Below are 26,896 nucleotides of genomic sequence, written 5' to 3' on the forward strand. Positions count from 1 at the left end.
TCCCATGAGTTTTACTGCTCCCGAGTTAAGATCCACCCCCAGCAGAAATACCTTGGAGCAAGTGAGTCTCGTATCACGGCTCTAGAGAGATAGCGGCTGGATATCATCTAGCGCGAGAATCAGACGAGTCGAAACTCTTACCAATGAGGTAACGTTGATGACAAACCGACATTCAACTTACTCCAAGCGCTTTTCTTTTTAGGGAGTCTCAAAGAAAATGCCCCTCAGGAGGTCTCAGAATGTTAATCATGATCTTTCTCAGTAATCCCGGGACAGCCATCCAATGTTGCGCTTGAATAGCGGTATTTACACCAGAAGCAGTAGTGATGGGCCTCGCGCAAATAGACTACTACTTTCTGGAGACGTTCTGCCAGTGGCTGCGCCTCAAACTCCTCAAGCTCTAGATCTTCGTCGCTAAGATCTTCAAGGTCGTCTTCAATGGCGGTTACGTCGTGACCAAGCGCTAGTTTATCGTCGGCATCCTCATCCTCGTCCGCGCTGATGTACGTTGGTAGTGTACTTGAAAGACTATCATTGAAATGCTGGCGTCGCTTTCGGTCTCGCTCTTTCTCGAGCCGATTTCGGACCAGCCTACGCCAAAGGATGTTGATGCTTTGGAGTGACCTCTTGCCGGAAATTGTTTGACGGCTCTTGTATTCGCTAGTAGGTGTCCACTCCTGGCCTTCACGTGCGCTTTGATCATCCTCTTCAACCAGCCTCTCAGCAGTCTTCTGGGCGTTATACAACTCAACCCCCAGTCTCTTCTCCTCGTTTTCCTGCCTAACCCGCTCCCGATAATCGACCTGCTCTATCTTGGATCGCTTGACCTCCTTCTCAGCCTCCTCCACCAGCTCTCTAAGTTTCCTTTTCCTCTCAGATTCTAGACCGAGGCCGCTTCTATCATCTTTCATGCTTAAATGGATTGGTTCCTTCCGTGCATCCTCGGCTTTTCCAAGGGTATCACCTTGTCTAAAACCAAACTTGGCCATCATCTTGAAACCTTTACTGGACGAGTCTAACGCCGTAGCCAATCCGGCTTCTCGGGCTGCTTCTGTTTCCGCTTCTTTCTCAGCTCTGGTCTTTGCACGTGCTTTTGCTTCACCCTAGAGAGTATCAGCGATCAGCTCATGCACGAAACGCAGAACATTGGTAGATTAGTACCTCTTTTTGCATGCGCGCCCGACGCTGCAGGGATGTCTCTTTTCCAGCCTTCGGGGCGTCATCGAATACCATACTCATGTAGTCGTCCTCCTCTTCAGACTGCGACATGATGGGCGCTAATTTTTGGTTGTAGTTGGAACATGCAGGCACGGAGTTGTCTCTGGTGGTCAATGTGAAGCTTTCCAAGCCACTCACCTTAGCGGCTTTCACGTGAAGCGAACCGTGGAATCTGGGGTTCCCACGCTAAATTCTCCATGCACGACGACATCCCTGTTCCATCCAGCCTTTCATTCACTTGAAAACCTCCTATTGAACGCCGATTAAATATCGGAGATTGTGTTCAAATACACAACGGATATTAGAGGTATCGAATTGCGATCAGGAATTGCTACCTTCACTAACAGCATGCGTCGCAGTCATCTCTCCTTTGCATCGGGTTTCCGGGTGGCTTTTGACATCTCAATCCTTCACGTCATGGCAAAGCCGAAGGCGGCGCCGCTTTGAACTTTGTACGAAGAGCCACGCGATCACACGACACACCTTGTTCGCACTCTCCCCGCACACTTTCAAGCCTTCAATATTTCTGACCACATGTCCCCCAACCCTTCTATACTCATCCTAGGCCAATGGCCACTCTGATGGGTCGTGCATTTTAACAAAATGAGAATCTTGTAGAGAGAGAGAGTGACCTAGGATTGCCTTCTTCGCTGCGCTACATTGAGTTGATCGCAACACCAGAGCTCAAAATGAGCAAAGAATGCGCCTTCCATTGCCAAGGGAGGGGTTGCTTCGCCTCTTCTCGTACCCAACAAAGATTATCAGTTTTCTTGGGTTTCCGCTCACCTGTTCTCAAGCTCCTTCTCACGATGTGTGGACCTGCAGGAAACGAAAGGTCTTCTTTCTGAAAGGGGGATATACAGCCGGCAGAATGCCTCCAAGGATTCGGTCCAGTAACCCCACAACGGAGCATCACCTTAGCCAGAACAAGAATTTAGGCCGCGCCGCAGCCGCCTACAGATGCACTCACGGTCGGCGTCATCCGTTCGGAGCTTCCAGCATCCAACATATCGTTCGTCGACCCCTGCCTGTCATTGCGCCGCAGAAGGCCGAGTCCTCAGCTTGAGACAGACTTTTCTTCTCATCTTGATGTCCGCACCTCTCAATACATTCGGTGCGACCGAGCGTAGGGGCTGGAGCCAGGGTACAAGAGCTTAGACCGAGCGCATGCAACCATTTAGATCGCGCTGCCGCATGCTGTCGCAGGCTTCAGCCACGACAGACTGCGGCATGTGCTTTTTGTCTTCGAGATAGGCTGCCTCGGCCTTCGCATTTGCCCAAGGATCTGTGGCAATCATTTCGGGGGCTTCCCTATTAAGAATACTTTAGAGGCTTGTTATTGGCTCTCGACGAAACCCTTCCTCTTGCCACTCAATCTCTCCTTTCGAGCTCCGAGCGATCTGCCACCACCTCGGTCGGCGCACCCATCTGAACATGGGCTGCTTGAAGACTCTCGTTTACCTTTTGTTCATGTGCTTGAACTCCATATTTCCATTTCCATAATTAAGTGCTTCCCCGCGGTTTCTCCACCTGCGTCCTTGACCTTACTTGGAGCTTGGGCGCTGTTCCTTTCTGACCATATTTCACGTTTTCATTTTCTTTGTATCTTTCCGCGTGCATCCTACCTAATTACGGCACGCGCTTTTCTTTGTTCACTATGGCAGACAAGAACGAAGCGCCGTCCACCTCCGAGGTGGTCGAGAACGGCGGATACTCGAATGGAGAAGTGGCGCCTAGGAAGAGAGGAGTGATGAACACCTTGTATCCTCCAGGAAAGACACCTGGTGCTGGACCAAGGATAAAGAACCACTGCAGGAAGTTTTGGTGGTGCGGTTCGTATTCCCATTGTTGTGTCACTTGGACATGATCTGACAACAACACAGACCTACTAGTAGTTGCCATCATCGCGCTGGTAATTGTTCTACCAATGTGAGCAGTGAACAGTGCAGCAATCTGCCACTATCTAATCACAGCATAGTATCTTTGTTGCGATTCCAAATAAGGCCCAGCACGACATCAATGCATCAACGCTTGAGGTCACAGAGCAAGACATCACTTCACCACAACCAGAGGGACTTCATCTTAAGCTCGTCAGTCTTGCAAAGAGCGGCAGCAGCTTTCATCCAACTCTTGACGCCTTCCGAGCATCGCTTTCTTTGAAAAACAAGGACCCGTTCCTGTTCATTGATATCCCGGAGGCCAAAGCCAACGCGGAGACAACGATTGTTGTCGAGCAGGATGTTAAGTTTGCGTCCGCAGATCAATTCACGGAGTACAACAAAATGGTGATGGGGAGCGAGCAATTCGAAATCTACTTGAGCGGAAAGACCAAGGTTCATCAATCTGGCCTCAAAGGTATCTCAGTCGACTACAATAAGGTCATTACTATGAAGGGTATGTCTCTATTTGCATCATGGCAACGCCGCAATAGCTCATCACTCCACAGGATTAAACAAACTAAAGGGTCTCAACATCACCGACCTAACACTCCTGAATAAAACCCTCGACGACGGCTCTAACATGAAAGGCAACGTCTTCATTCCGAATCCATCCGTCATGACGCTCTCCCTGGGCAATGTGACAATGAATCTCGTCCTAGACGGAACGCCTATCGGGATTTCGCTCCTCCCCGACCTGGTCATCAAACCTGGAGACAACAATGTGCCGATGCAAAGCACCGTCAACCAGAGCGCCGTCCTAAATTACATCATGGCGAAGAAAACTGCAGTCATCCCGCTCGACATTCTCGGCAACTCTAGCATGGTCGGCGATCAGCATCTCAAGTATTTCGAGGCTGCGATTCAGTCGAATACGGTACGCGTTGACCTGAATGTCGGACCTGCGCTTGCAGGAATTGGGCTCAACGTGCAAACGCTCATTGGTGGTGGTTCATGATTGAAATTTGCGTTATTCTTTTTTTTGGGTTGTGATATGAATGGTTTTTCACGGTCACTGCATTATCACAGCTAGATCAAGAGGCTCGGCGGAGGGGGGAAAGGAGCCCAGGAGGCTTTTTACTTGTTGATACCAGATCGGGTGGGTAAGCGTCAATGCAATCCGCGAGATTTGCCTTGACATTTTTGAAGAGATTGTAATGTACATGCCAGCACACGGCAATCCGGAATGTGTTCTTGTGAGCAGTCAATATACAGCTAATAAGTGACCGCGATACCGAGCCTATTTCCTTCCGAGGGATCTTGAGTGCTAGGGTATATGTGGATTAGTGCTATCGCTGCCGACCCAAGTCTGCAGTGTTATTTCCGAGATACGGTGTTTTCGATTGAGTGCATTTCCGCGACACTATCTCCGACATGTTTCATTTCGAGGGTCGCGTGTTGTACGATTTCCATATCATACGCTCTTACTAGGGTTTCGACTTTGTGACTGTGAAGGTCGCGTAGACAGCTTCCAGTGGATGCATTTTATGCTCTCATTTTAAAGATTACGCCGTAGCACTCGTTGGTGGAACACTACTCATAAATGTGGTATCAAAACGAAATGAGAATTGGTCTGCATTGCCTATCCACGGCTAGAGTTTATTATATCATACAGGAAATTTCCTAAACGCCATTTTCGTACCACATTCCACTGAGCCAAGGAATATAACGGCATGAAACAAGGCTCTATCCATCCCTACTCGTCATCATCGTCATCCTCTTCGTCTTCGTCTTCATCCATACCTTCGGCAGCATTAACTGCAAAGGTAGGCGCCTGATCTACACCAAGGTAACTATCGCTGATCAAATACAGCGTCAATTCATGCTCTCCGGGCTCCGGTACCGTAAACTCCAGCTTCGTCTTCAGCTCCCTTCCAACCGTGACCTTTTTGATTGCTAACAAGCTATGACTCTTTTGGTCACCGACAATAAGCCACCAGTTCTCAGTCTTCTCTGCTGGATAGAACGGCGCGTGGACTTCGGTCTTGGGCTCATCGTCTTCGTCGAGTTCACGGGTGATGACAACACTAATATACGATGGCGAATTGGCAGTGATGTCACCCGGATCAATGACCTCGAAGTTCATCTCCACGTTGGGGTAGTAGTCGTTCGTGAAGTTGGCTGCGTCCGCCAGCTGCTTATTCTCCAAGCTCAGCGCCTTGACCAACTTCTTGTAGTCCTTATTCTCTTCCGGGTCCATAGCCTCCATAAACTCGTAAATATCGTTGATACCAAACTTCTCCGCCGCTTTGACAGTATCGTTGTCGAAATGTGGGATCTGCTTAAGTGGGGAATCTTTCTGCCACATACCCTGGACTGCCATCTGTGAAATTTCCATGGCGGTCATGGCATTCAGGTGACCCTCGGAGGAGAGAACGTCAACGCTGGCGCTAAGAATGTTAAGCACCTTCTTCAGAATGATTTCCTGATCCTTAGCCAGATCAATGGGGAGTTGCATGCGCGAAAAATGAGCTTGAAGGAGGACGAATGCTTTGAAGTCCGGGGATTCAAAGTTTGGTGTCTGAACCTTATAAGGTATCCGCTCGTAGATCCGGCGCAAAATATGGTCCTCGTGGCGCCTAATCTGGATACTCTCAAACTCGGTAGCTGCGGTGACAATTTCCAGAACGCTCTTGAGACTGCTCTTTTCGTTGAGCGACATCATTAGCGTCTGCATGGTGACGAAGGAGATGTTGTAATAAGCAGCGATCATGCATGGATTCAGTGGCGCAATCGAGTCTTCTTCTTCGTCGTGCTCGATGAGGCCGGCATCGGCAAGCTCTTTCAACGTTGCTTCGACAAGCTCGGAGAGATGCGCACTGAGACCTTCGTGTGAGACATCATGAAGACCGTAGTAGCTTGGGTTCGCGAGTAGGCGTCGGTAGAAGTACGTGTACGTAGACCAATCCACAGCCTCTTGAGTGGCCTCGATCGTCTTCGCGCTAATTTCGGCAACGAAAACATCATGTAGGAAAATGTGGAGGGAGCTCTCAATGGGAAGGGCCTCATCCAAGAACTTCTTATAGTAGTCTCGCTTGACCGCCGGCACGAAGAGGAATCCCTTAGCAGATTTGTCCTCACCAACTCTGCCTGCCTTTCCAAACATCTGTAGGACCTCGCTGATAGGGTAGTCGACGTAACGGTGTTCCCGACCTTCGAAGAACTGAGTGCCCATAATGATGACTGTATGCGCGTTGCAGTCAACCTCCCAGCAGGAATCTCGGGATACTATCATGACCTGGATAGCACCAACCTTGAAAAGATGCTGGACAGCTTTCTTGTCGAAAGGGTTAAGGGCTTCGTGGAAGTATCCAATACCATGGGAGAGCGACTCTGCTAGGACTTGTTCATTAACTTTGGCTAGGATGGGCTTGATGTCCTCTAATGGGGCGTTCAAGAAGCGGTCCTCGTCATTTTCGATGACACAAGCAGAGAACAGGTCCAAAGCTGTTCCACGCGTTTGTTTCCGGCTCGGTACAAACACCATCACTGGCTTGTCTGGAGAATGTTGTGTGATTGCCTGATATGTCGGTTTGGCCATTGCCAGCATCAAAGAGGGAAAATGAGGAATGGTGAAAGACTGGATGTGCAGTTCCAGGGGCACTGATCTGACCCTGGGACTGAAATTGAAGATGGTGTGTTTCGTTGCGCCGATCCACTCGCCGATATCTCGAGCGTTCGACAATGAAACACTGAGACCAACGATCCGCATCCTGGACTCGAGTTGTGCAGCCATAGCATGCATTCGCGAGACCACCGTCTCGTAAATATGTCCTCCAGAACCACCCAACATGTGTAGGTCATCGGCGATGAGTAGAGCCACAGTTTGCACGTTCTTGCGTCGTTGCCATTGCCGCGAGATAACGTCCCACTGCGAAGGGGTGGCCAGGATAAGATCTCCCTTTTCAAGTAACCGTAAATCTGCCGTAGTCTCTCCGGTAAGCCTAACGATGTCCTTACCTTCCCAAAGCCCTGATAAACGAGCCTCCCAATTCTTGAACTGGTTGTCTACAAGGGCTTGAGAGGGCGCAAGATAGACGATCCGGCCTTCCTCATCTCCGGACCAATGGCGCAGGATAGCAAACTCAGCACAGAAGGTTTTGCCAATCCCAGCAGAAGCCCCTATGAATACGCTTTCATCCGAAGTATAAAGGGAGTTGAAGACTTGTGTCTGGACTCTGTTGAAACTATTGATGCCCTTGTACAACTCTTGATATTCTCGCCTCTTTAATTCAGAGATGGGCAATGGCTGCAATTCCAGGAGTTGCGTATGAGCCGGAAACTTCTCTGGAAGGACAAGCTTCCGGAAAGAGACGGGCATTTTCGTTTCCGCATTCATCCAGCGATCGGAAATTACAGTGACGAAGTAGTTTGGTGGCAGGGGATCTGTCAGAGGGACGGTGAACTCGACGATATGGTCACTCTCGGCATAGTCCCGACGGAGAATGAATTGGTCGTGGAATAAAATATCTTCGCCATCGCAATCCTCTACGAGGATCCAAAAAGCCTCAGAATTACCGTGAAGCTGGTCATCCCACTCGAAATTCGGCTTGATAGTAAGTTCGAAGCGAAGCATAGATCTCGTCATGGGTTGGAAAAAAGTCTCTAATTCGAGACGGGGGAACTTCTGGACAAGCTGGCACACCACCCTGCCAGACTTTGGCAAGCCTAAAAGTTCGCCCATTTTTGGTGGATCGAGATCAAAGTAGCTCTTCCATGGTACGTCAATGCGCTCCGCTTTTTGCACAATTTCCTTTGGACAGTTTGGGAATTGTCTGAGAGGTGACATAGTGGGCCACATCCGTTTCTCAGCCATCTTGCATAGATCCAAAGCTGTTTTGGCCACTTCAGCCCAGCCTTTCTTGAGGCAGATCTCAAATATTGCGCGCAAGATACGACCGGCCGACTGTGTGACATATACCATGTCTGCCATTAGCGCAAGACCTTCCAGCTTAAGACGAGAAATGTAAGCTTGAAGAAGGACATTGATCTTGGCTTGAGGCTCTTCGACGCCCTCTTTGACTGGGACCGGAACACGGCCAAGGAGTTTCGCAAGCTCAAGCTTCTCTTCTTGCCGAACCGGGATGTACTTGAATTCCTCGCTTAATGCAAAAACGCGGAACAGTTCGATCGAGGTGATGCCAGGCTGGATATGTCTATTGTAGGTAGCCATGGAATTGTGTGAGATGTAGTAATGCGAGGCAATCCTTCCAAGTTCAGTCGGCTGAAGCTTACCCGACTTCTTTTCATACTTGATAAGGCTACATTTCTCCAAAACATGCGCGGCCGCATGAATCAAATCCACACGCTTCTGCTCCAGAGCTTCATCATTCTCATAATCAGCGCCGACGCTGTACAAGCCAGGGGAGCGAAGCATTCTAACAAAGAGATAAGTGTATCCAAGCCATTCGACGCCCTCATCTCGAGTACGGACATTGCCTAGGACAATTTCTGCGTTGAGGTTGTCTGCAAGCTTGCTGACAAATTGGGATTCGATGGGGAGTTGCTGGTTCAGGAGTGATAAGTAGTACTGAACTTCGGCTTGGGTGGTGATGATAATGCCCTCGCCGTAAGTATCATACTGAGGTCGACCTGCGCGACCAAGCATCTGTAGGACATCCTGAGGACTTAATTCAACCCAGCTACCCTTTTCAGGAGAGTACACCTGCGTGCCTTTGATGATGACGGTATGGGCCGGAAGATTGACACCCCAAGCCAGGGTGGCTGTACAAACAAGAACTTGAATGGATCCATCGGCGAAAAGATCTTCCACCGACGATCGATCTGCCCTCGACATGCCAGCGTGGTGAATGCCGAATCCATATGGCATCAGGTCCTTTAGGTCGGTGTTCTGAACAGCTTCCGCCTCTTCTCTAAGAATCTCTCGGCTTGCAGAGTCAGTTCGAAGGATCTGACCGATGGTCTCCATTTCGAGTGCTTTATCCCGGATGTATTTCGCAGTCTTCGCAGTCTCTTTTCGAGAATGTACGAAGATCAGCATCTGGTTCCGATTCTGGCCTACTTGCTCCAGAACCTTGGTATAGCAGACGTCGTTCATTGTTTTGAGCTGTTTGATGGCCTTTTTGTCTGTAACACCAATGAATTCCTGCTTCAATGGACACGGTCGGAAAGTTGCATCAAAGTGAAAGAGCCCTTTCTCAGGATCTACCCGAAGAAAGCTCGCCACATCGCGATAATTGGGCAGTGTAGCACTAAGACCAACAAGTCGAACATGCTCGCCAGTCTGCTCGGTACGACGTATCGTTCTACTAACAATGCTCTCAAGAACCGGCCCTCGATCATCGTGCAGAAGGTGAATCTCGTCAATACAAATTAGGCGAACCAAGTTAATATAACTCGTATCAGTGGCCTTACGAGTAATGACATCGTACTTCTCTGGAGTGGTGACAATAATTTGGGTTTCAGCAATTTGCTGCTTCGTAAGCTGTCGATCGCCAGTGAGTTCAGCAACCCGAATGCCGTACGGTTCCAAACGTTTGCCAAAGTTTCCAACTTGTTCTTGTACGAGAGCCTTCAGCGGAGCGATGTATATTATTTTGAAGTCATCAAGGTTTATCTCGCCAGTCCGAGGGTCCCGGTGCTTTCCAATTTCGCGGAGCATTGCCAGCATTGCCACATTTGTTTTTCCAGATCCAGTTGGGGCGCAAATGAGCATGTTACCATCATCGTTGAAAGCGGTCGGGAAACATTTCGTCTGGATGCGGTTTAGCTCCTTTGACGAGCCAAAACCCACTTGAGCCCAGTTAGGCAAGTCGGATGTAGGCATATTCCTCTTTTCATTTGGATCACGCCTTGCCTTAGGAGCTGGAACGTGTATCTCCTCATATCCTTTGAACTGACGCCGAGTGGATCCTTGGGGGAGTTTAACACTCGGATTTGTCATGAGATGGTTGCCCTGGTCAAAGACAAGGTTGTCTAATGTGATTAGACGTCCTGACGGCTGGAGTCCTCCAACCAAGCCCTCGTGTTTAGGAGCATCCTCCATCTCCGTGTCTTTCGATACAGTTGGGATATCGATATCCATCAGATCAAATTTCAATTTTTTTGCGCCTGTAGAATCCGCCGCTGCAGTTCCAGTCTCTCGTGCACGCAACTCTTCCAGAATTTTTCGGTGTCCAGCAGCCTTCATTTCTCGCTCAACTGCTGCTCGTTCATCCTGGTCTTCGGCCGCACGCCTCCATTTAGTGACCCAGACAACTTTGTCTCGGTTGAGAACTAGCTTTGTGACGAGCTCGTGGTGTTCATAATCAAAGAGCTCCATCAGGTCGTTTTCAATCTCACGCAAGGGCTTGTCTTCCTCGTCTTCTGTAAGTCCAGATAGGATCTTGAGCGCATCTCGGGTCTTCTCTTGCTGTGTGTGGGCGTCTTCGTAAATTTGACCAATTTGCCTCTGCAACCAGTACGCATCAATCTCGTGGGCGGGTATGAGCTGGTCTACCTCTTTCTTATTGTCCGTAGACGCGGCCACATCGCCTTGGAGAATCATCTCTTCTATGTCGCCTAGATTGCGCTCCGGGCCGGGAGCGTCTGTATCTTGTTCAGGCTCCTCATCCTCGTCCTCATCCGAGGTGTCTTCGTCTCGCACCTCAAAGGTCTGACCTGCGTTCTCGTCGTCCTCGTCTTCATCGAAAACAACCGCGACACCTTGGTTTTCATCAACCTCAGCGTCATCAGCAGCTTCCGCACCTTCATCTGCGTCCTCATCCTCGTCTTGGGCCTCATAGTCCGTGATCTTCTTGCTGAGGCTGACCAGCTCGTTAAACTCTTTTGGTCCCATAGATGTACCAAGAATATCGTCAACCTCCTTCTTTTTATCGAAGTCTTTCAGGTCTTCGTCCTTGAGATATTCAAGAACGGCGTCGGCAGCACTCCTTGTAACATGTGTAGGGACATCTCCTAGGTTCTTGCCTACAATTGTCGTAATCAGCTCGTAAGTCGCTCGAGTCGCAGGAGTTCGCGGTTTGTATTTGAGATCTTCGACGAAAAGGTCTTGCTGGGCCACTTGATTTGCTCCAAGAGCGCCTGCTCCATCTCCTCTCTTCCTCTTCCGCTGTTCGCGCTCGAACACCTCGGCTCCTTCGTTTATACTTCCCCGCTCGACACCAAGGGGACCCTTAGACTTCTTCTGATCCGTGGGGGCGTTGTCCCTCGCAGTGCGCCCGCCCATATCCCGGATGTTAATTCGACCGGCGAGCGACTCTGGATCACCAGTGTTCTCATCTCCTCGGCGTGTGACAAAGCGTCGATCCGCCTGGAGGACCAAATTGGACATGGCCGCATATTTGAACTGCGCGAGGTTGTTTTCCTTCCTGTCCGCCATCTTGAATGGGAGGCTGTCGCGACCTCAGCGGAACGAATGAAGGAAATATCTGGTTTTGGGGTTATTGGATTATTTGGAAGTCGCGTCGTACCACGTGCCTGTAGGGATTGAGCGCGCAAAGAAGCGCAGGTGGGATACCGAGGGGGTGTCGGTGGAAGGCAATAGAGCGCAAAAGTTGAGGCAATGGAGGACGAAATGCTGAAGCCCAGACTAACCCCAGAAGGCAGCCACGTCTTGCCTAACAAAGACTAGCGCGAAAGTGGTCCCTCAATCCTAGCAACAAAGTGAAGTAAAACCTTGGAAAGCTGCGGATAGGCAATGAACGCCTTTAGTGCAAAATCGCATGCTCAGTCTTTCATGATCGTAGGAAGTAAAAATATTTTGAGTTCACGCGCTATTTCATCTGTAAGACTGCATATTTGAAGGGTTTGAAGCTGAGAGATAAACTCTACTATCCGGCACTTGCTTCTTGAACAACACAGGAGATGCATCATTGTATCAGTCTCTATTAGGTAGTAAATCGTGAGTCTCAAATCCCCATCCTAAACGCGCGTGGATATCATGCAAGCGAGCCCAGTTAACCAATTTAAAACGCATCTTCATTCGGACAAGCCGTGACATCATGTCCCTCACTCTCACAGAGAGCACACCATTTGTCCGGGTCAGCTACGGTTGCACCCTTGGGGGGCACAAGCGATGAGTTGTATGGGGTCGGAAGAGGAGCGGTTGGTGCGCTCCCTGGTGCCTTCGCGGGGGTGTGAGGTGTAGTCCGAGAGCGACCGGAGGACATGGATAGGTTGCGCAGGCCTTCAATAACGGCTTCTTTCCCGCTGTGCTTGCCGTTCTCTTGCGGCTTTGCCACGCCGTCCCCACCCATAGCGGCGCAGTTGAGGATATCATGACCTCCAGTTTCGCAGATCTCGCACCAGAGAACACTGCCGTCAGCAGACGAATGCCCATCAGACTCGATCATCGGTTCTAAGGCTGAGGCTGGTTCATGACGAGTAAGCTGTGGTGACCCTCTCCAGCTGACAACGGTGCCCTTCGAGTCTCGTCCAGAAGACCGATGTTCCTGTGTTGCAGTTCGCTCTGACATGCCGTTGCTAATTACACTCTCGCGTTGCTCTGCAATTCCGACCTGGGTTTTCAACCTTTCAATTTCTCGCTCCAGTTCCTCTTCCCTGTAGGCTTTCCGCTCCACAAGACCTCGCAGCTCCTCTTTTTCGCGTTCTAGGCGTTCAACATTTGCCTCTGCAGACTTGAGATCTTCAGCGTTCGCCATTGAGCCTTGGCGTGATAGGAGAGATCGACCGTGTTCCTCAGGGCCAGAGCTAAGGGAGTGAATAATAGCTTTGAGGCCACGAATCTCATCGTCTCGCTGCTCAACCTCCCTAGATCCCGGGCTAAGTGGATTGTCCACCATCGCACCAGCGCCTTTCAGGGCCGCAGCAGCTTTCTCTCGTTCTCGACGAAGTTCTGAGCGGCCACGTTCTACCTCACCCCGAAGAAACTCAACCTCCCCACGTGCTTCTGCTTCTCCCCGCCTTGCATCCTCAAGTCCTTCCTCCAGCTCCTGGACAAGCTCTTCCAATTGCTTCAGCTGCCTCGCTACACTTTCCACGTCTTCCCCTCGTTCGTGAAGTTCCCGGATTTCGCTCTGAAGCTCTTCTACCTTTCTCTCGTAGACACGCTCTGTCTCCGTACTCGCCATCTCCAGCGTATCTATTGTGCTTCGGAAGTCGGCTCGATGGGCATCAAATTCGGCTGTAAGCAGAGAGATCCTTTCGTTCTTTTCGCGAAGGAGAATTCGCAACTGGGCTACGTCGCCGGATTCATTTCCGTTGCTCCGCGAACGTCCCAGGTCCAGGCCCTCTTCAGGAATGAGGTTTTGTATTTCTGATAGACTAGCCTCCATCTCTGCCAAAGATGACGCTTGCTCTTTCAGTTGCTTATCTCGTTCCTCTAGCATATTCTTGAGTCGTTTCACCTCCTCTTGTGCTTGACCAGACCCAGGACGTCGCCCTTTAAAGTTTGAGGTGGAGTCGTTGCTTGTCCGTGAGACACCAGTTGGTGTCGTTTCTGCATCTTCATCGATAACATCGTGTTGTCCTAAGCGAGAGTTGTTTCGTGAGTATGGCCGAGGAGGTCCTGGTGTTCGGGGTTTTTGGAAACCTCCAGCTTTGGGGCCAGGACTATTGAATCTTGGTGGTCCGATCGCACTCTTTGAGAAACCTGCTGGGGTTGTCGATAGGGTCCTTCCTGGAGTGGGTGCTAGGTTCGGTTGCCTTCTGAATGGAGATTCAGGCCGAGGAAGGGATGGCCTGCCTTTAGGTTTGAAGTTGGGACTCGGTGCGCGGGCGCCTGGTCCTACGGACTGAGAAAATTTGGGTATTGATGGAGCATCTGGGCTGAATTTGGGCTTTTCGGTAGTAGAGAGACTAAAGTTGGAGAAGGAGGGTGTTGTAGGCGTGGGAGGGAACGTGTCCGATGATAGTGTAGGGGAGGCACGTTTAGAAGCTCGGTGGATAGGCAAGAAGATGCCGGAGCCAGGAACAGAGGTCGTGAAATATCTGGTGCTGCAGCACAGTCAGTATTTGATTTCGGGTTGCGGGAGCTGCCCTGGTTGATAAGGTAGAAAAAGAAATAGGATACATACCCATCTACATCCCCATCATTCTTACCACGCGTAGCATATTCTCTGCCTAGCTCGACGCCAGCGAAGACACCCTTCTTGCCGCGCACACTTCCGATGAACTTTACGACCCCATACATGCCACCGGGGACGTCAACGGTGTCACCCACCTCGATATCTTGGCCGTCACCCGCCATTTTGTTCCCTGGGGTGACTGGAGCACCTATCAATGCATTGAGTGAGGCTTTCCGTGCGATAGCGGTACTGGCGGCGAGGGATAGGTTTGGTGACGAAGCGGTATTAGAGAGCGAGGGGCGCGGAGGTGCGAGTCTTCTAGGTGTTTGTAGTGCCATGGTTGAAAACGCGGCGGGCGTCTTTTCAGGGACTACCGGGAGGGTTGCCCTGTCTGCGACGCGGCTTCCTGCTGTGTTATTGTTGTGACTGGCGCATAGGATCCGAGCCTGCCTGGGCCTGTCGCACGAGGTCGACGGTATTGTTTTGGAGATGCCGACTCGAGGGAGACAGGGGCTAAGATTGATTGTGCGACCTTTCAGGACAGACCAGCAGATCCAGCGAATCACATGGCGCTGTTCGGCTACCCATCAACATAATGCCACACACCATATAGCACCCGAAACGCTTGTAAATGTCAACAACACGATCCTTCTCATATCCTTTGCTTTGTTTACTGCTCGAGGTTGCGCTGCCTGCTCGCCCTCTAGCTCCCGTTTGAAGAACGGGCATGAACCCGGTTCCCCCCGCAGGCTGACTGTCGCACAGATGCCGGGCTTGCTTTTCAGTGGGAACTGAAAAGTAAAATACCATCTTTTTCGCACGCATTAAGTCGCATATAAATTGCTAGTATCATTAGAGACCGCCGGAATCAGCTATTAGAAATGGCCCTTTGCTGAGTCAACGTCAACTATGAACCCCCTATTTGCAGATATGGTTGGCCCGTCTTTCCTCTCCTTCCGATCAGAGAGGCCAGCACCAGCGCAAAATGTGTGAGCCACTGGTGCTTTCTTAAGAATTCGCTCCTATCTAGTATCCCAGCTTCAGTTCCAAGAGTCGCGCCCAATACGGATTCTTATCAACACGAAAACACGTGATCACTGAGCAATCCCGAAGTTGCAGGAGAGGTGCAAGGTAACGCATTTTTGATATACAACCACAAGACTAGGCTATGGTTTACCTCGCGTGCTGAATTGCTACTCTAAGCTTCCCTAGGCAATAAATCTGCACAAGAATGTTTCCCTAGTATTCGATAAACCAGAAGTTTTTGGGCCGACTCGCAACCCTCCAATCCCACCATTGCCTCGGCCCAGCGAGGATCAGCTTTCCCGCAACTATGACCTTTAAGTACGTCGATCTCCACAACACCACAATGCTGTCCACATTCGAATACCCACCATGGCGGGCGCAGTTCGACAGCATATAGACGTAGTCTCATTGGAGCGTTATATCAGCTCGAATGTTCCTGAGATCGTGGTGCCGATCGATGTCAAGCAGGTACAGCCCCTCTGAAGCTAAAGCCCAAGAGCACACAGTAACAATTGCAGTTCGGATATGGCCAATCCAATCCAACATACCAATTGAAGGATAAGAATGGTCGAAAATATGTCATGCGAAAGAAGCCTCCGGGGCAGTTACTGTCCAAGACGGCACACAAAGTTGATAGAGAATACCGGATAATCCATGCCTTGGAGAACACCGATGTTCCGGTGCCTAAGGCATTTTGTCTTTGCCAGGATAGCAGTGTGATTGGCACCGACTTCTATATCATGGAGTTCTTGGATGGAAGGATATTTGAGGATCCCGCTATACCGGAAGTATCCCCAGAAGAAAGGACCAAGATGTGAGTGCGCATAGTAGTCACACTATGCCATGCATCGAGTCGCTGATCTAGGTTTCTAGGTGGCATTCCGCCGTCACTACTCTTGCAAAATTTCACAGAGTCCTCCCAAAGAGCGTCGGACTCGAGAGCTTCGGCAAGCCTTCTGGCTTCTACAATAGACAGATAGCAACGTTCAACACAATCTCAAAAGCACAAGCACAAGCTGTTGACAAGGATACAAAGATACCTATTGGAAAGATTCCACATCAGGACGATATGGTTACTTTCTTCAGCGACCCCAAAACACAGCCAACCGACCGAAGCAGTTTTGTGCATGGTGATTACAAGATCGACAATATAGTCTTCCACAAGACAGAGCCACGGGTCATCGGTATCCTAGAGTAAGTGAAGCGGATGTGGTGGCCCCATGCTGTTGTGTAAGCACTGACGGTTCTGTAGCTGGGAGATGTCAACAATAGGTCACCCGCTTTCCGACCTCAACAACCTGCTGTCACCCTTCATAACAGCCTCTTCTCAAAAGGCCCTGGGCATCGGTCGCGCAAATAAAGCGTTCCAGCCGGGTGCGACTGAGGGCTTACCGTCAAGGGATCAGCTTATAAGCTGGTATTCAGAGATAGCAGGCTGGGATCCCAGACCAGACATGACGTGGGGAGATGCTTTCGGGACATATAGGGGAGCAGTTATCATGCAAGGAATAGCTGCACGGTATGCTCTTCGGCAAGCAAGTAGCGCAAAGGCGCAAGACTACGGCTCACAAATGAAGCCGTTCGCCGAGATTGCGTGGGACTTCGTGCAAGAGTACAAGAGGATGCATGAGAAGCCACGGTTGTAGCCTACATGCAATCTAAGTTGTTGAAGCCAGTCACGCTTTTGTATACTGCAATCCATTCGGTATGTCAACTAAGTGGACATCGCAGAGTGGGTATCGGCTTCCTTTCGACCTATGAATTCGGATAGGTGTCAACCAGTTGGTCTAGACATTCCGTAGTTGTGTGTACCTTTCGCCAATGCCAGCTCATCCTAGGGCAAGGATGGTTATCCAGAACCCATCATTCCGTGACGCCCATGTCGCGTTGCCTAGTCATAAATCTCCTGCGAAAACATTTTCATGCACAGCAAATGATCACCTAAAACAAGTCGCACATTCATCGTCCGCCCTTGTCATCCGTGTTGATACGGTCCAAGGCCTAAAGTAGGTTGTTAGGGGAGCTGCTAAGATTCAAGTTTTAGAGATACAAACCTCGAGCATGACAACAGCGTTGCCTCGAATTACCACCATCCCAAGTCTGTCTCTCTGAGTGGGTCCCCTCTCCTCGATAGCATCATCCAAGACGATATTCAAGTAAACCTAGAACACATGAGTCTGACGGTTCATCCAATTCTCAAAGCCGGGGCATGTACATCATATCCTCTTAAGACCCCCATAACTTTGCGACTACCATTGAGCTGTACAAGAATGCGCTTTTCCAGGTACTTTTGCGAACGTCAGCATCGAAATGACAAGACAGCGGAAAGAGGAAAGAAGATATACCTTCTTCAGCTCGGGCTGCGCTTGAGGCATTTTGACAGCGTTTAGTTTATTGTGCTCAACCCAGAGTCCACATTCGTATGGGTAACGGTCGTCTTGAAGAGGGAAGGGAAGGTGGTGGAGCTGCTGTAGAATGGCTTTGGATGGAGGTGCCGTGTCCAGGTCCACTGGGGCATTTAGCTTCCTTCTACGCTTGGCGCGGAGGTCCGTGCACATCACGGAAGGAGCCAGAGTGAAGTTCAAAGTTGCCTCACCCTCACTCATTACCACTCGTACTCACCACTAGACGATATGAAGCGATCCTCTTCCACAGCGAAGCGTGTACCGCGAAAGATCAGGAACGACAATGAAGACTCTAGCGCAGACGGTTCTCAAGGCGGCGCAGAGAACAGACAAAGAGGTGAGTTTCCAAGCCCAGTACCATTGCAAGCTTTGTCGTCTGACGTTCCTAGGAGCCGCGTGCTAACTCAGTGCATAGAGCCCGTAGTCAAACGGCCAGTATTTCCCAAGTCTAAGAAGCGCTCATCACTTCGTCTCTCCTTCGGGCCTGGCGATTCCTCCGCGAACGATGGTGACGAATCTAGTGATGCTGCTGTAGCCACTCCAAAAAGAACTAATCTCAGCCGCATAGCGATCGAAAAGAACGCCGAACGCAAAGTCAGGTCGTCACTTCTTTATGAGCTTCCCCGCCCTCGGGACAGTCTCGACGAAGACAGGCCATCATATAGCAAAGACTACATTGCTGAGCTTCGAAAATCCACGCCTTCGACCCCCAAAGAGATAACAACGGACAACGATGAACACAATGTCCAGGCACTTGATGTCGCGTTAAAATTCGGACCACTCGCTACTCTCTCTACGGACGAACTGTCTTCCATACCATCTGCGGCCGAGATTCGGGAGAAGAAAGCAAGGCGAGCACGCTTGGCACGGGAACAGATAGCGCATGCGACCCTTGGTGGGGATGAGGACGATAATTGGGCTTCCGATGGCGATGATGAATTTCGAACCAACAGGAATGAGGTCTCCTTGAGGCCGAAGGAAAAGTACGCGGAGACGCGTCTCGTTCGGGAAGATGAGGATATTGCGGAGGGATTTGATGAATATGTCGAGGATGAGCATATATCGTTGGGCCGGAAAGCAGAACTTGCAGCGCAAAGGAAACGGCGAACGGAGATGGCGGAACTCATTGCCGATGTGGAGAGGGACTCAGACAATGATGATTCTGACTCTGAAGCGGATCGAAATGCCGCTTATGAGGAGGCTCAGACTCGAGCAGGAGCATACGGCAGAAAGGAGCAGCTAAAGGACCATGGTGCTAAAACACCACCTCGGATCACGCCTCTACCTGATCTAGCCGAAGTCCTAGAGCGCCTGCAGGCTGAAGTCAAAAGCAGAGAACAGAGGAAGGAGGTGGTTCTGAAGAAACTGGAGGAGGTCAAAGAGGAAAAGGCACGCATTGCAGAGAGCAAAAAGTATGTCCAGGAACAGCTACAAAAGGCAGGCGAAGAGTATGAGAAGTTGCGACAAGAATCTGGCATGGCTGCTTTGCCAATGAATGGGGCCAATGGTGGCAAGCTAATTGTCAACAGGGGTTTGGATAGTCTTGGAGCGACACCTATGCCTACATCGAGAGAGGATTCGAGCGAGGAATAAGAAATCTATGAACCCATGTCAACGAGATCATGGTGCATTATTAGTGTCTCAGTCTGCAATTGGTGTCTGCTCCGTCGTTGATGACACAGCCTCAACTCCGATTTAACTTGTTTTCCATGTGGTGGGATAATGGTCCCAATACATTGCCAGCCGGATATGATTCATGAGCTTGCATGGTACTCACAGGGTCCCGTTGAAAAATCCTCTATCGTGTTATCGCTGAACTGAATAATACACATTCGCGAAGTTTCAATTCGAAACTTCGTCCCTGTGACCTGGGGATCCCATATATAGTACACTGCATTACGCCCGCGAACTCCTTTTCCGCTTTCAATATGCTTGTCCCAGCGATGGTGATTCCGTCCCACAGTTCAGTTATTGCCATCAAACTCCGCCCACACCTTCTCAATGTGCTTTCGCTTCTCTTTTGCCTTCTCTCGATTCAGCCTTGTACGCTCTAGCCGTTGAGCTCGTAGACACATGTTGACTTTGTGTTTTGCGTCGCTGCAGTTTCCAAAGACTTTCCAGAGAAAGCCGCGGGCGTGACACTCTTCGAGAGCTGCGATCACCTCTTCGCATTCTGCGATTGTTAGTGTACCGCGTTGGACGACTCCTCAGGATTACTGATTACGTTTGTTTTCTGCAGTATGTAGATGAGGATGCATCCCGAGTGGACTGATCGAAATCTTCCGTAACCGGCGTTTGAGTTGAGGCTGGGACAGTGAGTTTGGTGGCGTGCTTCCGAGGCCTCGAGGTTATCCTCGGAAGTCACAAGATTTCGTGGAACTGGCCCGAGCGTTCGACGTTCTCCAGAGTACCTGGGCACGCTAGGTTCTTCGTCTGCACAAGCTCACTTAACTCACAACACTACACCATAGAACTCCTACTAAAGAAGTTGCAACGATGGCTTCGCAGGCTTCATTGAAGAAACAGCAAGGTAGGAAATACAGAATGGGCAGACATCAAGTTCAGACAACTATCTAATCCTAAACAGAGCTCCAGAACACTTACCAGAATTACAAGAGCACTCTGCAGACAATCGCCCAGAAGATCGGCGACATCGAACAGGAAACCGAAGAGCACAAGTGAGTCTCGAAGTCTTCCTTTCTTTCAAGAAATTATGCAACTTATCTGCACCATACACCGCTCTTTCATCGACAGTCATCTTTGCCTGCGTTTCTATTCCCTTCAGTCATCTCACCGCTTCGTAATTACCATAGAGACTATCTAGGATTATTCTTTAACTGCATTACAGGCTCGTATTAGAAACTTTAGAGCCGCTCTCCGGGGATCGGAAATGCTTTCGCATGGTAAATGGCGTTTTGGTTGAAAGGACGGTGAAGGATGTGGTGCCGGTGCTGAAAATCCACTCTGAGGGCCTGAAGAAGGCTTTGGAAGAGTTAGTCAAGCAGTACAAAGTCAAGCAGGACGAGATGGAGAAGTGGAAGGTATGTTCATCCTTTCTTGTGGTGGCCAGATTTACTCTACCTGTTTCACGAACTGCAAAACGCCCACGTCCGTCTCCCTCGATGCTGACTGCGTCACTTTACAGAAGAAGAACAATGTGCAGGTCGTTCAGCAGCCTCAATAGCAGTGAACATGTTCACGAAGCGTTACCCATGCACCTCGCCTTCGATTGTCACGCCAAGTATGCCCAAAGCCACATGGCATCCGCCCGGGTCACTGCACCGGGCTCATGAACGATTGCAAAAGCGAATCTGCAGCTCGAAGCTGATTCCTTGGTATGACATCGGGTCTCCCGAAGAGTGGGCAGCGATCATCCCGCGCCAAAAGCATTAGTGCATAGAAACCACGACAAACGAGGCATATTTTCATTGTCTAAGCTTCTGATCGTCGTCATGCTGCTTCGAGGCCGAAGCTGGTGTCCTCATTCTCTTGCACTAGCTAAGCATGCAGAGACGATGCGCTGTACTTAGCACCTGATGTGGCAGATCCAGCACTGTGGGAGAATGCCCCAATTGTCAAATTTTGGGCAGGAGTACAGCAGAATTCACGCATGAGGGCAACATTTCAACCCGATCTACTTGACCACGAACACACCATGGCGTGGATTCATGCATCGTCATGTCCACGCTTACGAAAGCCGAACGATTCTACAGTTGAGGCCGGTGCCGTGCGGCCGGGATCTGGCAAGGCTGAAGATGGCGTGGCTCAGTGGCTTCTGCAGCGATGTGTTGGCGTTCAAGCTAACTCTGATCGCCGCCCTCCTTTGCATTGACTCCCATCAACATGGGCACGTAGCTTATAGGGTACCGTGGAGGACGGACCGTACAGTTGTGGACGACGAATGAAGTGATGGTGAGTGGTCGAGGCCAATGTCATTTGAAATGGTGAATGAAGCTGAAACGAGGCCGCAATGTAATCAATCAACACCTCAACGCCATACGAACCTATTCCGCTCTCTCCACGTCGGCAGTTGTCCGGGGTGGTGTCAGTAGTATGCACACATTGTCCGGGACAACGCACACAACCTTGGAGGTCGAAGGGGACCCGAAACATGCACTGACAACTAATCCCTCCGATCTCTTCTGCGGGCCAGCTCGCGAGCTAAAGATCCTGGGTCAAAGTGCAGGGCACCGGTCTCACCGTGAGGAGAAGGTGGATGCGGGCGGAGGGCCGAAGGCAAATGTGCTTTTGAGAGTCGAGGTCGCAACAGCAGACGAAGATACAAGTTGGCCAGGTAACTTAATATTTAAGAAATAGCGAATATGTGCCACGCTCCAAACATCAACAGCAGTGGGAGTGATCCAATAGGAGAAAAAAGAAATGAAGATGTTCTCAAATCTCGTAGGGCAGTCGAATGAGAGCCGGGCGACTACCATCACGCGCATAAGCATAATCACCCGCAAGACAGGGCATGTTCCGACGTGCGACCAGTGCTTCTCTCAAAGCAACCTCGGAGCTGAAACACACTCCACTGCGAGTGCAGTGCGATGGAGACGAGGCAACATGAGTGGACGGAGTGTGTGCAGGTGGGAGGTGAGGCGAGAGGAGTGGAGTAGGTGAATGCTAAATTAGCAGGTCTCAACGGGCCGCAGCCATGGACAAAGAGCGGAAGCTGCCCTCGCGGGCCTTCCGCTGGCGCCTGGCAAAAATGCCTCGATATTACTGGGCGTCCGCCAGCAAATTTGGCCCTTCCCACGATCATTCGTTCGTCGCGCTGTATTTCCTCCCTTCACCGCCGCTCTTCTGACTGGCTGCCACACTCAAGCTCGTCTTTCTGCGCCCAAGCTCCCAAAAGAGGGCTGAAGCTCATCAAGCTCGTCCCCACGCTTTCTCTCGAGCCTCCCGCGTCGGCCGCCCAGCTGATCTCCCATTGGCCCCGGCGTGCAGCGCGCTGTTGTGGTCTCTCGCCGACATCATCTGCGAAAGCAAAGCAGTAGCTCATCAGTTTAGATTGCCAACACCCACCTCCCACACGTTGCCGTCCGCCTCAATTCACCCATCGCCGACCGCCCGCTAGCATCTTGCGCCTGCATGAGCCCGGTGCAAAGGATCGTTGTAGCTCTCGTCGCGTTGCACATGGTGTCAAGCTGCAGTGACAACGACATCCGCTGTGCGCCTTCGCTGCCTCGCTCCATCGCGCAGCAGTCGACGGCTCTGTGGCCAGGTAAACCGCCCTCGGCCCACTCAGGGCTCCCCAAGTGCGCGTGTCGGGTCCCAATTGCTAACCTCGGAGCCCGCAGTCCAGCTTCGCGCCTGCTGCATCTGAGTGCTCCGTGTGCTCCTGCCTCCCTTGCGCCCGTCGCGCTTTCCTCGCCCTGGGCAGCGCTTTCCCAAGCACCGTACGTTAGCTTGCATTCACCCCGCTGCATATGCCGCTAACCGCATCCTCTGGTCAGACGCTGCAGTTACACAGTGGGTTGCATACTCGGTCGCCAAGCCATCGTAGCATCCCCCCAGTGACGTGGACGGCCAGCGAATAATTGAGCAAAGCGCCAGCGCACACAGCTTCTCGAAGCAGGTCTCCGGGCCTGCAGGCGACCGAATAAACATGTCTTCCACCCCCCCAAAGAAGGAGGGCGTGGAACCAGGACCACAGTCGCCTGACGATTCTGAGCCGCATATGGACCGCGAAGCTCACGAAACACAAGCGCAAGGACTCGGGTACGAATTCGAAGTCAAGGAGCAGGACCGATGGCTTCCAATCGCCAATGGTGGGTCGTTTTCTATTCGTCTTCTCCTTCATTCTGATTTGCGCGCTGTTCTGCTTCCATCTGCACGTCGACGGATTGCTACCATTTGGCGTCGCTAGAAGCCCGCAATCCCCATAATCGCGCGCTTCACTCGTTTCTGCGTCGAATCACACGTCTTTGTTTCTTCCCCCCCCCCCCCCCCCTCCCCCGCGAACCTGTCAGGTCTCTGTGTGCCTGGAAAACGGTCGCCCTGCAGCCAGCGTCATGTCATCCCCTTCCCCACAGTCCTCCACTTCGCCACCACCTCGCGGCTCCAAAAACGTAAACGCCAATCTCGCATCAGACGCTAACATTCGCAACTTTGCTCCAGTCGCGCGAATTATGAAAATGGCTCTTCCAGAAAACGCCAAAATAGCGAAAGAAGCAAAAGAATGCATGCAGGAATGCGTGAGCGAGTTCATCTCGTTCATTACCAGCGAAGGTCAGTTTCAGATTGATAGATGACCAGCTTCAGCAACTGACGTCTCGTATCTAGCTTCCGAAAAGTGCCAACAGGAGAAGCGCAAGACCGTCAATGGCGAGGATATCCTTTTTGCTATGACTTCTCTTGGCTTCGAGAACTATGCCGAAGCATTGAAGATCTATCTGTCACGGTATCGCGAGGTAAGCTGCCAGGCTCTCCTTCTCCCGCCTCCTCCCCTTCTCTTTTGTTGCCTCAAATAGGCGAAGACATATATCTGAACTATTGGTATTGATGGGTGGCACGAGACCCTCCTCGCAAATCAGAACAAACCACCTTCCAGCGGGTTCAATGCAAGCGGGGCCAGCGGGGCCAACTCAAGTGTCAATGCCGCCGCCGGGGGTTCCTTCAGCCAGACCGAGAATGCCCAACACAACAACGTTCTGAGCGGCGATACGGAGATGACGGAGCAAGACAATACGGCCTTCGGCTACACTGTCCACAACGGAAACGGCGCCGCCGAGTTCTAAAAGCCGCGTCGAGAATAGGAGGCAAATTTTTAAGTCACAAATCGAGTCGAAATCTCGTGTTAGCCTTCTTGCGGCATCTCGGCCACCGGAAAAGAAGAAGATTGCGTGAGTGAGTTGACGGAGAATATTCGGATCAGACTGTCAGGGTAGTGATGGAGTGTTTATGGTGTTGGGAGAGGGAGGAACGTTTCTCATTTTGGTTGTAAAGGGGTAAAGGGGCGAGTATGAACAACTTCCGTGGGCATTGTCACCGTAACAAATACCAAACCTATACAGAAGTACGAGTCGATGCAGGGACATGGATGGATGGTCATGGAAGGGACGGGTAAATGGTGGTATTGGAGTAATTATCTTCGACTATTAGGACTAGATTTCTTCTTTGCTCACGCAAGCCGTACAACACTAATCGTGCTTTCTTTTTTTGGACACATGTATTTGATCCCACACACAAACACACACACAATCTTAGCCAGTGTGTGTTTTGTGTTGCCTTCCCAGGCTTTACGAACAAACACAGACTCCATGATGCTGCATGATCTCCACGTGCGCGGTCCCTCCAACTTGCCGTTCAGGGATCATCAGGGACGGAGACACAAGGTCTTGAGCAGACGACCTCGTGCTTCATGCGGGTTTCCGTTGCATGAAGCTTGACGACAATTTGACCGCGGGGTACGACAATGTTGATTGGTCAAAATGGAATGGAACGGTGGCTTTGGAATAGAAGTGTTCATGTGATGGTGTATATTCCAAGAATTTATTTGCTTTGTAGTTTCAGGCTAGAGGAACGAGGGCCTTGAGTAAGGTGTATCAGATTCTATCATTGCGCTCTTACCTCTGCTTGCATCCTCTTCCTAGCTAGGAGCTCACCCAAGGGCAGGTCATCCTCGTCATAGAATTCAACATCTTCGTCCACCCCAAAATCTCGTAATCTTTCTCCTTCTGAGTTCTTCCAGCTTTCCTCTCCGCTCGCGCTCCCTGCCCCGCTTCCTTGCAAATCTTCACACTCATCGAATGCACCCTCGACCCCGGTACTCTCTCCCCGAGCCACTTGAGACTCGACACGCTGTACAAAGGGTTTCCTCCGTCGGACAATATCGGCTTCCTGTCGTCGTCGGAACGCAGCTATTGTCTCTCTTGGAGTCAACTCCGCGTTTCGGTAGGTGAACGCTTCTTCACCTCTGTCGAAGCCGTGAGGAACCCTGCGATTTATACGGTCTGGATCTGGGGGCGGCCATTGAAGGCCTGGTTCTTCGAGGTCGTTGGTTTCGAATTCCAGGCCGGACTCAATAGATGGAGTGGTAGCAAGAGGCCAAAACCAGGCGAGCGTCTACCTAAGAATAAGTTTACATCCCTATAATAATGACAGCGGTCGGTGAAGTGTTCCTTACGTTTCCGGTTCCCATCCCTTGCTTGAAGTTCTTCCAGATCCCTATATCGTAGGGAAATTCTTGTCTTTGGATCCTCACCTTGACGCCATCAGGTCCGTCGAGGTAGCCTCCGAAGTACCTGGCACGGCGGACGAGCGTTTTATGTCGCTCGATTTCCCACCCTTCGATGGTGGTGGTATTGGCGGCTAGACACCATATGTTTCGAATGAAGAGAATACCAACCGCGAAGAGAGTAACAAAGTTGGTAACAGATAGCAGGAATAAATGCGCGAGCTGAAATATATTCGGTCCCAGATACTATCCGCTATACGTGAGTCGGCATTTCGGGGTTAAGCTATAGGAAAGTGATGGTTTTGCTTACACTCGGAAGATCGCGGTCATCCCATACAACTTTACAGCGGGCCCATAGGAAAGAAGCGAGATAGATCATAGATGTTGTAGCATAGAAAAGAAACCGCAGAAAGTGGGGGAAAGTGGTGTGAGAAACGCAGTTTGAAGTCCATGGGCAATGATGATCCATTTTTGGTATACATCTTATCCATTATTAGCCTCCAAGTGGTCAATAGGCTTTTGGATTTCCATGCCTTTTGCACTCCTTGCAATGATGAGATCGTGGAGGCTTCGTCGCCTTGCATTTTCGACACCAGCGCTGTCGAAATTTTCCAGAAAACTTCCCATCAGATTCTTCAGTCTCTTGACCAGCTACTTTTGGAACATGACCTGGATCAACGACGACTGATTGAGTGTAGCTGATCAGGAGGCAGATTAGGAGAACGTTGAACCGGATGAGTTGCTTCTTTGAGAGCGGATGGGGTTCAAGGTATAGGAACAACCATTGTGAAGAATAGGCAAGGAAAGTTATGAGGCCATATACGGCTGGAACTGCGAGAGAAGAAGCCTCCATATCGGGAAGCATGAGAAGGAGTCCTAAAAGCGGGTGGTCGGAATGGAATGCCATGGCACGTGCTGCGCTAAACTTAGAATGGAGACCTCCAAACCCTAACCTGTCATCTCCACCCTTCATTCCCTCGTCAATCCTTCTGTCATCACGAATTAAAGAGAATATTAACCCAAGGAAGGTTGATGCCATGGCTAAGACTGAGTTTTTATTCTCTCTCCTCATTCCGATTGTCATTTTAATCCATCTTTTCGTGTCTCCATATACCAAAGTTGAGGAATCTTTCAACATCCAGG

At 50.6% G+C, this 26,896-nt stretch overlaps 10 protein-coding genes across 10 annotated transcripts; 5 read left to right on the top strand and 5 right to left on the bottom strand.

Annotated features, from left to right (window-relative positions):
- Positions 1-13: 13 nt before the first annotated feature.
- Positions 14-1,305, bottom strand: BDR25DRAFT_344495 (G-patch-domain-containing protein). Its single transcript, XM_033693946.1, has 2 exons — positions 1,162-1,305; positions 14-1,103 (listed from the first exon to the last, which is right to left on the bottom strand). The coding sequence occupies exons 1-2, from the start codon at positions 1,267-1,269 to the stop codon at positions 243-245; spliced, it is 969 nt and encodes a 322-aa protein (XP_033545058.1). The 5' UTR covers positions 1,270-1,305; the 3' UTR covers positions 14-242.
- A 1,278-nt stretch (positions 1,306-2,583) lies between these two features.
- BDR25DRAFT_265942 (uncharacterized protein) lies at positions 2,584-4,388 on the top strand. The gene is made up of 4 exons (XM_033686948.1): positions 2,584-3,050; positions 3,102-3,147; positions 3,197-3,612; positions 3,665-4,388. The coding sequence occupies exons 1-4, from the start codon at positions 2,876-2,878 to the stop codon at positions 4,111-4,113; spliced, it is 1,086 nt and encodes a 361-aa protein (XP_033545059.1). The 5' UTR covers positions 2,584-2,875; the 3' UTR covers positions 4,114-4,388.
- Positions 4,168-14,968, bottom strand: BDR25DRAFT_394961 (Sec63-domain-containing protein; the record flags this gene model as incomplete). Its single annotated transcript, XM_033698344.1, has 15 exons — positions 4,168-4,197; positions 4,247-4,348; positions 4,383-4,450; positions 4,520-4,602; positions 4,665-4,747; positions 4,785-4,806; positions 4,856-11,496; positions 11,520-11,594; positions 11,635-11,706; positions 11,778-11,842; positions 11,888-12,038; positions 12,116-14,072; positions 14,153-14,530; positions 14,571-14,656; positions 14,690-14,968. 15 exons carry the CDS (start codon positions 14,966-14,968, stop codon positions 4,168-4,170), a joined length of 10,092 nt encoding a protein of 3,363 aa, XP_033545060.1.
- A 537-nt stretch (positions 14,969-15,505) lies between these two features.
- BDR25DRAFT_265949 (APH-domain-containing protein) lies at positions 15,506-16,932 on the top strand. The gene is made up of 4 exons (XM_033686949.1): positions 15,506-15,637; positions 15,688-15,983; positions 16,043-16,363; positions 16,422-16,932. Exons 1-4 carry the CDS (start codon positions 15,539-15,541, stop codon positions 16,813-16,815), a joined length of 1,110 nt encoding a protein of 369 aa, XP_033545061.1. The 5' UTR covers positions 15,506-15,538; the 3' UTR covers positions 16,816-16,932.
- Positions 16,933-17,128: 196 nt separating this feature from the next.
- On the bottom strand, positions 17,129-17,544 carry BDR25DRAFT_232833 (LSM-domain-containing protein; the record flags this gene model as incomplete). The annotated part of the gene is made up of 4 exons (XM_033685422.1): positions 17,129-17,170; positions 17,224-17,331; positions 17,385-17,456; positions 17,515-17,544. 4 exons carry the CDS (start codon positions 17,542-17,544, stop codon positions 17,129-17,131), a joined length of 252 nt encoding a protein of 83 aa, XP_033545062.1.
- Positions 17,545-17,780: 236 nt separating this feature from the next.
- BDR25DRAFT_58742 (uncharacterized protein) lies at positions 17,781-19,370 on the top strand. The gene is made up of 2 exons (XM_033698787.1): positions 17,781-17,911; positions 17,990-19,370. The coding sequence occupies exons 1-2, from the start codon at positions 17,803-17,805 to the stop codon at positions 19,165-19,167; spliced, it is 1,287 nt and encodes a 428-aa protein (XP_033545063.1). The 5' UTR covers positions 17,781-17,802; the 3' UTR covers positions 19,168-19,370.
- On the bottom strand, positions 19,213-19,900 carry BDR25DRAFT_290940 (UPF0287-domain-containing protein). Its single transcript, XM_033688554.1, has 2 exons — positions 19,799-19,900; positions 19,213-19,747 (listed from the first exon to the last, which is right to left on the bottom strand). The coding sequence occupies exons 1-2, from the start codon at positions 19,830-19,832 to the stop codon at positions 19,539-19,541; spliced, it is 243 nt and encodes an 80-aa protein (XP_033545064.1). The 5' UTR covers positions 19,833-19,900; the 3' UTR covers positions 19,213-19,538.
- A 170-nt stretch (positions 19,901-20,070) lies between these two features.
- BDR25DRAFT_316339 (Prefoldin beta-like protein) lies at positions 20,071-20,758 on the top strand (the record flags this gene model as incomplete). Its single annotated transcript, XM_033691591.1, has 4 exons — positions 20,071-20,104; positions 20,162-20,252; positions 20,423-20,615; positions 20,720-20,758. 4 exons carry the CDS (start codon positions 20,071-20,073, stop codon positions 20,756-20,758), a joined length of 357 nt encoding a protein of 118 aa, XP_033545065.1.
- Positions 20,759-23,070: 2,312 nt separating this feature from the next.
- On the top strand, positions 23,071-24,458 carry BDR25DRAFT_58769 (uncharacterized protein). Its single transcript, XM_033698788.1, has 4 exons — positions 23,071-23,345; positions 23,695-23,805; positions 23,860-23,987; positions 24,093-24,458. The coding sequence occupies exons 1-4, from the start codon at positions 23,183-23,185 to the stop codon at positions 24,312-24,314; spliced, it is 624 nt and encodes a 207-aa protein (XP_033545066.1). The 5' UTR covers positions 23,071-23,182; the 3' UTR covers positions 24,315-24,458.
- A 630-nt stretch (positions 24,459-25,088) lies between these two features.
- BDR25DRAFT_335601 (palmitoyltransferase pfa4) lies at positions 25,089-26,606 on the bottom strand (the record flags this gene model as incomplete). Its single annotated transcript, XM_033693030.1, has 4 exons — positions 25,089-25,641; positions 25,703-25,999; positions 26,064-26,235; positions 26,287-26,606. The coding sequence occupies 4 exons, from the start codon at positions 26,604-26,606 to the stop codon at positions 25,132-25,134; spliced, it is 1,299 nt and encodes a 432-aa protein (XP_033545067.1). The 3' UTR covers positions 25,089-25,131.
- Between the last annotated feature and the right edge of the window lie 290 nt (positions 26,607-26,896).

Source organism: Lindgomyces ingoldianus (assembly GCF_010093535.1).
Source record: "Lindgomyces ingoldianus strain ATCC 200398 unplaced genomic scaffold BDR25scaffold_26, whole genome shotgun sequence".
Classification (NCBI taxonomy): domain Eukaryota; kingdom Fungi; phylum Ascomycota; class Dothideomycetes; order Pleosporales; family Lindgomycetaceae; genus Lindgomyces; species Lindgomyces ingoldianus.